This window comes from Copadichromis virginalis, linkage group LG20 (assembly GCF_057382275.1).
Source record: "Copadichromis virginalis isolate Kocher_CV1m ecotype Utaka linkage group LG20, C_Virginalis_male_GT1.1, whole genome shotgun sequence".
In the NCBI taxonomy this organism is placed as follows: Eukaryota; Metazoa; Chordata; class Actinopteri; order Cichliformes; family Cichlidae; genus Copadichromis; species Copadichromis virginalis.
Genome location: NC_140637.1, coordinates 13,794,069 through 13,806,783, shown reverse-complemented (window position 1 = coordinate 13,806,783; position 12,715 = coordinate 13,794,069). Strand labels below are relative to the sequence as shown.

Here is a 12,715-nt window from a genome sequence, read left to right as displayed (position 1 = left end):
AGGATGAACAACAGAGTGGAAGAAATTGAGAGAGAGAATGAAAGGAATACAGAGAGAAAGGAAGATGGAGGACATGTAGAGACAATGGACAACAAGGACAGAAGGGAGACAGGAAGGAAAGAAAAGATGAAAGAAGACACTGAGAAAGGGAGGATGACAGGAATACAAGGAAGGATGGAAACAAAGCGACAGGGCAGGATGTTAAGAGATGGAGAATGAAAGGAACACAGGAAGGAAGACAGACAGGAAAGGTCGAGACAAAACACAACAAGGAAGGAAGGGAGACAGGGAGGAAAGAAGGAAGAAATGAAAGGAATGAATAAATGAAGATGGGAGGAAGAAAACATGAAGGCAGAGATGAGGGGAGAAAACAAAAAAAAGAAAGAGGAAAACAGATGGAGACAGCAAGAAAAGTGAGGGTCAGACAGAAAAAGAGGTAGAGGGAAGAAAACAGATGAAAGAAAAGAGAGAAAGACTGGAAAGAAGACATGAGAGAGGGAGGGAAGGAAAACAGAAAGAGGGAGGACAAGAAGAAAAATGACAAAAAGGAAGAGGGGAAACAAGAAGGAAAGAAAAGTGAGAAAAGGAGTAAACAGATGAAAACTGAGAAGACAAGAAGAAAGAAAGTAAGACAGCTGGAGAAGGAGGATAACAGATATGCAGGAAACAAGCTGGGAAATAATACATTGAGAGAGAAGTGAGGCAGGAATACAAGGAGGAAAATAGAGTGGGAAACAAAAATTATAGGGAAGACAAAGAAAGCAAGGAAGACAGGAATTGTCAAAGGACTGGAAAATGTGGGTAGAGTGAAGGAAGACAATAAAAGAACAGAGGAGGAAATAAAGAAACAGGTAAGACATTATGAAAGACAAGACGGAGAATGACAGGAATGCAGGTAGGAAGACAATGGAGAGGTAAAGAGATGAAGGACAAGGAAGGGAGAGGTAAGACAGTGGGGGGATTTGAGAGAGAGGGGGAGACAGTAAAAGAGCAGGGGAAGGAGGAAGAGACAGAGAGGAAGCATGAAAGGAATACAGGGAGGGAGGAGGACTAAGGATAGCCAAAGACTAGGACAAAAAGAAAAGAAGGAATACAGGGAGACAAATAGAGGCAAGGCAAGGCAAGGCAAGTTTATTTGTATAGCACAATTCAACAACAAGGTGATTCAAAGTGCTTTACAGAGACATTAGAAACAAGAACAAATAAAAAGCATGATTTAAAATTGATTAGAGGGGTAAGAATAGAGAAACGCGAGAGGAAGATGGGAAAAGAAGGAGGGAGGAAGAGAGGCAGTAGGACAGAAGAAAACATTGATGCAAGGAGGACTACAGGAATAATGGGAGTGAGTGAGAAAGGATAAGTAGAGACGAAGGACAACAAGGAAAGAGGTAAACAGAGAAGACAAGAGAACAAGGGAGGGAGGAAGACAGCGGTGATAACAGGGAGGATGAACAACAAAGAAGAAGAAACTGAGTGGGATGATGAAAGGAATACAGGGAGAAAGGAAAGAAAGATGGAGGACAGGTAGAATAAAAAGGACAGCAAGGAAGGAAGGGAGATAGGAAGGAAAGAAAAGAAGAAGGGGATGAATAAACAGGAAGGCAGAGATGAGGGGAGAAAAAAAAAGGTAAACAGGAAGAGAGAAAATGGGAAGAAAACAGAGCGGATGTGAGGGAAATGGAGAGAACAGATGAAAGAAAAGGGAGAAAGACGGGAAAGAAGACATGAGAGGGAGGGAAAACAAAGACAGAGAGGAAGACGGATGAAAACGGGGAAAAAAAAATAACGAGATGACATTAAGAGATGGAAAATGACAGGAATGCAGGAAGGAAGACAGACAGGACAGGTATCGATAAAGGACAACAAGGAAGGAAGGGAGAGGTAGAGAGTGAAGGAAATGGAGAGTAAGAGGGGGAGACAGTAAAAGAGCAAAGGAAGGAGGAAGACAGAGACAGGAAGCATGAAAGGAATACAGGGAGGAAGACAAAGGACAAGAGGAAGGACAACAAGGAAGGAAGGGAAAAATATGTAGAGAGGAAGGAAGAGAGGCAGTGGGACAGGGAAGACAACATTGAGGCAAGGAGGACGGCAGGAATAGTGGGAGCGAGGAAAAAAAGGATAGGTAGAGATGAGGGACAACAAAAAAAGAAGTGAACAGAGACAAAGAGAAGAAGAGGACAAGGGAGGGAGGAAGACAACGATACCAGAGAGGATGAACAACAGAGAGGAAGAAATTGAGAGAGGATGAAAGGAATACAGAGAGAAAGGAAGATGGAAAGATGGAGGACATGTAGAGAAAAAGGACAACAAGGAAGGAAGGAAGGGAGGGAGACAGGAAGGAAAGAAATGAAAAAATTAAGAGGAAGGAAGAAAAACGGGAAAAAGGAAGGTGGAGGTGAGGGAAGAAAAACAAAAATAGAGAGGAAAACAAATGAAAACTGAAGAGACAGCGAGAAGAGCGAAGGTGGAAGACAGAAAAGAGTGAGGAAGACTAAGGCGATAACAGGAGGAGTACAGGGAGGGAGGAAGACCGAAAAAGAAGAGGGAAGAAAACAGAACGGGAGCGAGAAAAATGGAAAGAAGAGAGGAAAGAATAAAGAGACAGATGGGAAGAACACATGAGGAGAGGGAGGAAGATAGGAAGAGGGAATAAAACAGGGAATAAAACAGGGAAAGTTACACAGAGGGAAAAAGGTAGAGAGAGAGAGGGAGGGGAGAGGGAGACAGGAATAGCAGAAGGACAGGAAATTGTAGGCACTCAGGGAAGAAGACATTTAGAAAGCGAAGTACAACAGGAATACAGGGAGGGATTAAAACAGAAAGGAAGTAAGGACATGTAAAGAGGATGGACAACAAGGAAAGAAGGCGGAGAGGAATTCTAAGAAGCGGATAAGACAAGATGCGAGTGAGGAAGAGAGACAGGTCAGGTCTGGAACAGCTGATCCAGAAGCGACAACTCCAATGGTTTGGCCTTCTGCTGCAGCAGCGCGCCGCTCACTGGAGGACAAAGCGTGACACTTCGTGGATGACCTCCCCTGCCGACCACCAGCTGGGGACAAAAGAAGAAGAAGAAAGAAATGGAGAGGAAGGAAGAAATAGATTGAAAGTAACACTGAAATAATAAAAACTAAAGAGTACACTTTTTAAAAATGAAAACTAAACTGAAACAAGCCAAAACCCTCTGAAAACTAAATTACACTAAACTGAATTAAAAAGAAAAAGTCAAAACAAAATAACAATGAAAACTAATCATATGACACAAAACTATTACAACTCTAGTAAACTGGGGAAAAAAGGGAAAAACCCAGGACAGAGTGAAAGACAGGTAATAAGATAGTGAGACAGAGTGGAGACAAGGAGGAAAACAGAGCATTATAGAGAGAGTGAAGAAGTCCCAGAGAAGTGAGAAAGATGGGGAGACAAGAAGGAAGACCGGGAGGCAGAGAGGATAGACTGGGATGAAAATAGGAAGAAAGAATAAGATGGGTAAAAGATGAAAATTACAACTGTATCAATGTTTTGCTGTTTTCTCCATTCTCACCCTGCACACCTTCATCGGTTCTGCCCTCTGCTGTAATCCCACCATCAGTCCGTATCGGTCTGCTTCTGTCGTTTTACCTAAAAGGAAAGATATCAGGAAAAGCTTAATAATTTTATTTTAAAATTAATCATTTAAATTGGTGTGTATCATGATCATTTCAAAGTAGTAAAAAAAGCATACATGCACTGGTGCAGGGGCCCCTCTCTGAATACGTAAAATAAAATAGCGGTTAAAAAATAAAAAAAAGATATTGAAAATATTGTTGTTTTTTGTCAAATGTTTGTTTAAATATGTTAAGATAAGGGGTGGGACTTGATTAAAAAATAAATTAGAGGCTTCATAATTAATTAATCTTAATTAAGCACATTTGATCGCACAAGAAAATTTGCCCCAAAGCACCAAAGGGTTTTTAATTTTAAAAAAACATTTAAACTGCATTACAATGCAAAACAGAGAAAAGAAACAGACTTTATAACAGACTTTAAAATAAAGTGTTATTTTAAATACTTTAAGTACATTTTCAAAATGGTATCATTTTTAAATAACAATAATTAAAATTTCAACACAAAGTGCAGTTTTTCTTCTGAAAAAAAAAAAAAAGACAAAAACATAAAAGGTTACTTGAATAGCTTCACCTTTAAACTGAGTAACCTTAGCCAAAATTATTTTGTACATTAGGTTAAAACAGTGTTACCATCAAACATTTTAGTGCAAAAACAAAAACCCATTGGACTCACAATATCTCAATTCTTATTTACTGTACATCTCTTTCAGCCAGTTACTTAGACAAACTAGCCTGTGCACATTTTCAGAGCTCAAGGCAACTCTCCGTTTTGTTACCATGTGACTTGCAGGTGAGAACAGTCACTCACATGGGACAGAAGAGGCAGAAGTTGTTATTTTCAACTAGGGCTGGGCCATATTATACCGTTCACGGTAATACCGGTATAATGTTAGGCAACGATAGGAAAATGAAATATCGCGATAGAATGGGAGTAAAACGCGCATGCGCAGTGCCTTTGTTTTCATACGCACATGGCCGATTGTTGAGTGAAACAGATGAACCAGAATTGGTTTGTAAAAATGGTGCAACTTCAGTGATGTGGAACTGGTTTGGTGTTTGTCCGTCAGATACACAACAAAGCACATTTTTTTGCAGAACATGCAAGCGGCCGTTGTTATTGTCATATTTGTCGGACTAAGATGCTCTTAAATCTGGGAGTAATCTGGGTCCTAAACTCCGTATCTTCAGGTCAAACAACACTGCAGCATCACTTAGAGTTAAAAACTGTCTAAATTCTTTCATCTTTAATAAAACGATCAGCATTGCTGCTTTACCAGGTGTAACTATAAAGTTTAACTTCCAGGCATCCATGAAAACAAAAGTTATTACATTTAACGGAGTTAGAAGTTAGCAGGAAGCTAGCGGAAGTTAGCTCGCTAGTTTCGCTAGTTACCTAAGCATGATATAGCATGTTCTGACGGAGAGATTTCTGAAAAAAATCAAACGTACAGCTCTGCTATCACTTCCAACATAAATGAAGACAGGAAACTAAACAGCAGTGACGTTTGTAGGGTTACTGAAGTTGGGCTAGCTGGTATATAATGATGTGCTACGTGATCGCTAGCGACACAGCTATGTTAGCATAACATAAACAGTGAAGCTGGAGGACGAACACTAACACTTTTCCACTTATAAAAGTTAACGTGAAGGTTCTTCATGGTTAGAGACAAATGCAATCGCATGGCAGGATACTGTAAACGGACCAAACTTCAGTCAGGAGAACAACTGAGATAATCCATCCACAATACGAGGTTAGTCATTAATATACTGCAACAACATGGGAATAGAGCAGCTGCCAGAGAATTCAACATTAATGAATCAATGGTACAGAAGTGGAGGAAGCAAGAAGAATGAGTTTAATAAAGTTTGATTTATCTGACTGCTTTGTTTCGCTTAATGTGCCTTATAATCCCGTGCACCTTATGGTCCGAAAAATACGTACTGCACACTGCAGTTTAATGTTGCAAAGCACCTCTTTTCAACTTCAGTGGATATTATACATGGTTATGCTCAGGATATGTCAGCCCATTTCTACTGGAAATGCCTTTTGGTTAAACTTTCAGCAAGGAATTTGCATTTGCACTGTTACATTTTTATAAAGCTTTAATGTACATAAAAACCAGCTTCTTGTTTAAGTGAAAATAAATGGAAGGTTGTCTTTTTGCGCTAGTAATGTTGTGGAGTTGTATTTTGTCTCGCATCAATTATATCGTCGGTTATATCGTTATCGCAAATTTTCAAATATATATCGTGATAAATATTTTTGGCCATATCGCCCTGCTCTATTTTCAACTAGTTATTTTTTTTCATTAATTAATCACAATCAACGCATTACATTTTCTACCCCTAGTTAAGACAAAACCAATAAAAACAAAACAAAACTAGACAAACACATAATTAAAAAAAATAAATAAATCAAGTTTACCAATTGACTTTACAACTAAAAGTTATGTTGTGCAAGGAAAAGCCATTATCTGGGATCAAGCCAAGTATTTTTTCTTTTTTTTTTTTTTTTTTTTTATGTGGAAAAATAATGCTAGGAAAGCACTTTTAGTTTTTGCTAATTTCTAGATTTATCCCACACAATACAGAAAGGGCTAAAAAGGCCAAAAAAAAAAAAAATCAGAAAGGGAGCTCTTACCTCTGCAACGGTGGGTGAACATCTGAGAACACAATTCTAACATAAAACATAAAAAAAAGAGAATATCTGGTGTGCCTTCTTCAGGGCATAGCGATACAAAGCTAGTAAAAACAAAACAACAATGGGTTCACTCAAAACACCTGCGCTAACACTTAGTACATGCATCATTTTCTTCAGTCTCTAGGGGCAGTAGTGAGGCCATCATCCAGGAAGTACATGTCCCCGTTTCTAACCAAAGATAGTGTAGACACTAGAGATGGACCGATCCGATATTACGTATGGGTCCGATACTGACCTAAATTACTGGATTGGATCTCGTTCTTTCGGTCACTACCCACAGCTCGTGGCCATAGGTGAGGGTAGGGACGTAGATCGACCGGTAAATTGAGAGCTTCGCTTTTACACTCAGCTCCCTCTTCACCACGACGGACCGGTGCAGCGTCCGCATTACTGCAGCTGCAGCCCCAATCCGTCTGTCGATCTCCGGCTCCCTTCTCCCATCACTCGAGAACAAGACCCCGAGATACTTGAACTCCTCCACTTGGGGCAGGAACTCATCCCCGACCCCAAGTGGGCACTCCACCCTTTTCCGGCTGAGAACCATGGCCTCAGATTTGGAGGTGCTGATCCTCATTCCCGCTGCTTCACACTCGGTTGCGAACCGTTCCAGTGCGAGCTGGAGGGCCTCACCCGATGAAGCCAACAGAACCACATCATCTGCAAAAATCAGAGATGAGATTCTGAGGCCACCAAAGCGAAAGCCCTCCGCCACTTGGCTGCGCCTAGAAATCCTATCCATAAAAATTATGAACAGAACCGGAGACAAAGGGCAGCCCTGGCGGAGCCCATCACCCACCGGGAACGAGTCCGACTTATTGCCGGCAATGCGAACCAAGCTCTTGCAACGGTTGTATAGGGATCGAATGGCCCGTAGCAATGGGCCAGACACCCCATATTCCCGCAACACCTCCCACAGGACACCCCGAGGGACATGGTCGAATGCCTTCTCCAAGTCCACAAAACACATGTAGACTGGTTGGGAAAACTCCCATGCACCCTCAAGTATCCTGGAGAGGATAAAGAGCTGGTCCAGTGTTCCGCGACCAGGACGAAAACCGCATTGTTCCTCCTGTATCCGAGGTTCAACTAGCGGATGAACTCTCCTTTCCAGCACCCTGGCATAGATTTTCCCAGGGAGGGTGAGGAGTGTGATCCCCCTGTAGTTGGAACACACCCTCCGGTCCCCCTTCTTAAAGATGGGGACCACCACCCCGGTCTGCCAGTCCACAGGTACTACCCCTGATCTCCACGCAACATTGCAGAGGCGTGTCAACCAGGACAGCCCTACAACGTCCAGAGCCTTCAGGAACTCGGGGCGGACCTCATCAACATCAGGGACTCTGCCACCAAGGAGTTGTTTAACTGCCTCAGTGACCTCGCCCCCGGAAATTGGCGGGTCATTCCCCTCATCCCCAGACTCTGCTTCCTCCTCGGAAGACGTGTCAGTGAGATTAAGGAGGTCCTCGAAGTATTCCTTCCACCGCCTGACAATTTTCTCAGTCGACGTCAGCAGCGCTCCACCAGCACTATACACAGTGCAGGTAGAGCACCGCTTTCCCCTCCTGAGACGTCTGACGGTTTGCCAGAATTTCTTCGAGGCAGTCCGAAAGTCTTTTTCCATGGCCTCTCCGAACTCCTCCCACACCTGAGTTTTTGCTTCAGCCACTGCCCGAGCCGCATTCCGCTTGGCCTGTCGATACCTGTCGGCTGCCTCCGGAGTCCCACAGGCTAACCAAGCCTGATAGGACTCCTCCTTCAGCCTGGTGGCTCCCTTCACCTCTGGTGTCCACCATTTGGTTTGGGGATTACCACCACGGCAGGCACCAACCACCTTGCGGCCGCAGCTCAATGCAGCAGCCTCGGCAATGGAGACGCTGAACATGGTCCATTCGGACTCAATGTCCCCAGTCTCCCTCGGAATGCTGTTGAAGCTCTGCCGGAGGTGTGCGTTGAAGATCTCGCGGACTGGGGCCTCTGCTAGACGTTCCCAGCACACCCTCACTACGCGTTTAGGTGCACCAGGTCTGTCCAGCGTCCTCCCCCGCCACCTGATCCAACTCACCACCAGGTGGTGATCAGTTGACAGCTCAGCCCCTCTCTTTACCCGAGTGTCCAGAACATATGGTCGCAGGTCTGCTGATACGATTACAAAATCGATCATCGACCTACGGCCTAGAGCAGGGCTGCCCAATCCCAGTCCTCGAGAGCTACTATCCTGCAGCTTTTAGATGCATCCCTACTCCAACACAGCTGAATCAAATGAATGGCTTGTTATCAGGCCTTTGCCAAACACGATGGCATGCTGAAGAGGTAATCAAACCATTTGATTCAGCTGTGTTGGAGTAGGGATGCATCTAAAAGCTGCAGGACGGTAGCTCTCGAGGACCGGGATTGGGCACCCCTGGCCTAGAGCGTCCTGGTGCCACGTGCACTTATGGACACTCTTATGTTCGAACAGGGTGTTCATTATGGCCAAACTGTGATTAGCACAGAAGTCTAATAACAAAGCACCGCTCGGGTTCAGATCAGGGAGGCCGTTCCTCCCAATCACGCCCCTCCAGGTCTCGCTGTCGTTACCCACGTGAGCATTGAAGTCTCCCAGCAGGACAACAGAGTCTCCAGGTGGAGCACCCTCCAGCACCCCCCCCCCAGGGACTCTAAGAAGGCTGGGTACTCTGAACTGCCACTCGGCGCATAAGCGCAGATGACAGTCAGGACCCGTTCCCCGACCCTAAGGCGCAGGGAACAAACCCTCTCGTCCACCGGGAAAAACCCCAACGTACCGGCAGCAAGCCGAGGGGATATTAGAATACCCACCCCAGCCCGCCGCCTCTCACCAGGGGCAACTCCAGACTGAGACAGAGTCCAGCCCCTCTCCAGGAGACTGGTTCCAGAGCCCAAGCCATGTGTAGAGGTGAGCCCGACTATATCTAGCCGGTACCTCTCAACCTCACGCACTAACTCAGGCTCCTTCCCCAGAGAGGTGACATTCCATGTCCCTATTGCCAGTCTTGGCAGCCGGGGGTCAGTCCGCCAGGGCCTCCGCTCCTGGCCGCCACCCGGCACACAATGCACCCGACCCCTATGGCGCCTCCTGCGGGTGGTGGGCCTGCGGGAGGATGGGCCCATGTCTCCTCTTCGGGCTGTGCCCGGCCGGGCCCCATGGATTAAGGCCCGGCCACCAGACGCTCGCCCTCGGGCACCCTCCCCGGGCCTGGCTCCAGGGCGGGGCCCCGGTAACCCTATCCCGGGCAGGGTAAACTGTTCTCTCGGTGTCCTTTTCATAAGGGTCTTATGAATCGCTCTTTGTCTGGTCCCTCACCCAGGGCCAATTTGCCATGGGAGACCCTACCAGGGGGCAAAAGCCCCCAGACAACATAGCCCCTGGGATCCCTGGGACACACAAACCCCTCCACCACGATAAGGTAGCAATTCAAGGAGGGGAAAAAAAAAATCGCTATTGGTTGTCCTAAAAGTCGCTAGAAGTCGCTAAATGACGTCATTGCCTAATTTGCATAATTGGTCATGCTAATCTAATATTAACCTATGTTGTTGGAGAGAGAAATAACATTGTGGAAGAGACATAAAGTGAGTAAAAAACGTCCTAAATGCATTTAGAGTTTATTTAGAACTACAAATTAAATTTCTTTTAGCAATTATTGTTTTTTTTTAATGTCACAATTCCAACCCTGCTCCTTTACCCCGGCTTGGACCGGCAAAAGTGACCCGAAATAGGCACTCTGGTGGAGTTACTTTGTGTGTGTTTATAAGTGTAGCACCCAACTCAAGTAGCTCTGGATTAACCCTCGGTTAAGATGGTGATAGTACTCTGAGCGGGGCCCTGGGTACGTTACTTATTTTATTGGTAAACAGGAGAAACGATAGCTAACCAGTTTTAACCTTTGTACTTAGAAATCTTAATGTTGGCGGTGCCTCCACTTAGTGAAAATAAGGAGTTCTGTTTAATCTTCACTAAGAATAATGAATTTATCTAACATGCTAAATCTCTCTTTTACCTTTTTAATAACCCTTATCACTTATAAACTCTGCAAATCATAAATATGACACAACACAAAACTTTAAATTCAAAATGTAAGATTTAGTCAAACCAAAGTATGATTTAAATAAAAAAAAAACAATATTCCAAGTTCTGAAGTGTTTCCTTACAACTCAATTGGATGGTTTTTCCCTCTTCACAATTCACAGTCAATGTTTAGAAACAACACATTTATCCAAGATATTCCCCTTTCAAGTTCAGTTCAAATTTGTAACCTTTTAGAGCTCCTTTACTGAAACCGTTGCAGGCCTGATCGTTGCTCGGACTCGTTGGGCCAGAAAAACACACAAATGGCCGCTTCGCTTGATAAACAAGCAGAAAACAAAACGCACGTGCTCGTGGCTACTCACAAATCCTTTGGGCTAAGTGCGAGGACAAGCTGAGGGGCAGGCTCGGTTTGTGACCATGCGGCCTCCACTCGGCAACGTGGTCGGAATTAGCGGCATACATGGGCTGCTGAGCACACTGGGACAAACCCACGGAAATCCTATCCACAGCAGAAGGGTCCAGAGAATTCCTCTCGGTCCACTGTGCATTAGAGATTACTATTTAGTTCCATAGAGTAATCTGTAGCTTACATACTCAGCATACATAGCTAATACAGACTCTAAAATGCTAACATGCTAACTCGCGATTAACATCATACATTTTAAGTACTTATACATCCCGTTTAAGCTCAATGCTAACTCCACATTCAGTACTCACTCATCACAGGGCAAAACAGTCCATAACAGGAACGTAGACTCTGCATCCACGGCTATTGTTTTGACTATTCTCCCGTTAGCTCTGGTACACAACCTCCTCCGGTAACGTGCTGCTGCCGACTCTCACTAGCTTAGTTTTTCTTTTCTTCGCCTCACTTAGTCCCGCCTCCCTTACGTCTGATTGGACAATAGGTTTACATCAACCAGTGGGATAAGAACAAATACAAGATTGACAACCCAAAATGAGCTTGTAAAACAACTTGAAGCAAATACAAAGTTTTCCTTGTTTTACATTAGATAACAAACCTTTGGGTTTCTTGTAACTTTAACTCCATGAACACTTAAATTATAATTGACTTCTATTTATTGTGATTTTAAACACGTTTTTAATGCATTTGAACTCTTGTTTTGTTTTTTAAACACCTATGAAATATTTACAATAAAGTTTTTACATGACAATATTTATATCCTCTTAACCTGTAGTGTCTAAAATAGATATTTGAGACCAGGCTACACCCTCCCCGTCTAAAATATTTAGATGTCCTCATCTAACGCAGGACTTTAGACTTGGGCTCAGAGTAATGCCTTGGGTGTTTAGAGTGTTTTACATGATGGTTTTTATCTCTGGTGCTACTGAGGTTCAACTGTATAACCATGCCTTGGTGTACAATAGTCACAGGTTCCTCAGACTGCGTTCCAGGTTTGTCATAGGTCAAACGGATTACTGGTTTCACCTCTCGCTTTGACTTTCGAGTTTTAGGTCTTGCAGGAGTCCTCAACTCCGCTTCGGTGTCTGCAGCCGTATCACTGGTGTCTCCTTCCACATTTGATGGCTGACATTCCTCTTCATGAGAACTTTCAGAAGGTCCTTCCTCCAATTCCGGTTCACTCTCAGATGAGGGGGAATTATCAGAGTGAAGAGATTCTGTGTTAGGTCTGTCTGACCTGAATTCATGTCCCTGAATATGGTCACTGGAAATGGTGGGGTACTGGTAGACATACTCATTCTCAGATTCTGTGTCTGGCAAGACATCAGATAATCGGTCTTCTTGGTCCCGTATCTGACGTCTGTTGGCATGACGTCTTCTAGTAACTGGTGTTCTTACTCTTTCAGGTGAAACTGAGTTATCTGCGATTCTGACAAGATAACCGATTGGTAGCAGATGGTCTCTGTGTAGAGTTTTGACACCTCCAGATCCTTGTTCCAGTTTTACCTTGTACACAGGTAGGTTTGGCAGCTGTGTGATGACAATGTAAGGTATTGACTTCCACCGGTCTTGCAGTTTGTGTTTACCAGTAAGGCCAACGTTTCTTATCAGAACTCTGTCTCCCTCTTGTAAAGGTTGGTCTCTTACTCTTTGGTCATAACGTGACTTGTTCCTCAAATGGTTCTTTGTTGCATTCTCGGTAGCTAGATGGTATGCTTGTTTGAGTTCTTTCCTCATTTTGTCGACGTACTGCAGGTGAGTCATCTCCGCGTCATCTCCAAGAACAGCGCCAAAGCAAATGTCAATGGGTAATCTGGCATTACGTCCAAACATTAGATAGTATGGACAATATCCAGTAGACTCATTCTTTGAGCAGTTATAGGCATGTACTAACTGGCTGATGTGCTGACTCCAGTTTTGTTTCTGTACATGTTCAAGAG

The 12,715-nt window shown here is 44.1% G+C and overlaps 1 protein-coding gene across 4 annotated transcripts; it reads right to left on the bottom strand.

Annotated features, from left to right (window-relative positions):
* Positions 1–1,105: 1,105 nt before the first annotated feature.
* Positions 1,106–11,221, bottom strand: LOC146684460 (uncharacterized). 4 transcript variants are annotated; one of them, XR_014917198.1, is made up of 4 exons: positions 11,069–11,221; positions 10,579–10,891; positions 3,542–3,618; positions 1,106–3,049 (listed from the first exon to the last, which is right to left on the bottom strand). XR_014917198.1 is itself a non-coding variant. In XM_085444109.1 (3 exons), exons 1-3 carry the CDS (start codon positions 10,811–10,813, stop codon positions 2,924–2,926), a joined length of 303 nt encoding a protein of 100 aa, XP_085300235.1. In that variant the 5' UTR covers positions 10,814–11,062; the 3' UTR covers positions 1,106–2,923. The 4 variants fall into 4 exon arrangements, 2 of the variants coding, with proteins under 2 accessions (XP_085300235.1, XP_085300236.1); XR_014917197.1 differs by lacking the exon at positions 11,069–11,221 and having other exon boundaries at positions 10,579–11,062; XM_085444109.1 differs by lacking the exon at positions 11,069–11,221 and having other exon boundaries at positions 10,714–11,062.
* Between the last annotated feature and the right edge of the window lie 1,494 nt (positions 11,222–12,715).

What these genes read in the sequence shown, in the direction of transcription:
- LOC146684460 (XM_085444109.1), bottom strand. Translation starts at nt 10,813, where the DNA reads ATGTATGCCGCTAATTCCGACCACGTTGCCGAGTGGAGGCCGCATGGT. An exon ending in GCACTTAGCCCAAAGGATTT is followed by an intron (nt 3,619 to 10,713) that starts GTGAGTAGCCAC and finishes CTTTCCTTTTAG; the next exon opens with GTAAAACGACAGAAGCAGAC. An exon ending in AACCGATGAAGGTGTGCAGG is followed by an intron (nt 3,050 to 3,541) that starts GTGAGAATGGAG and finishes TTTTGTCCCCAG; the next exon opens with CTGGTGGTCGGCAGGGGAGG.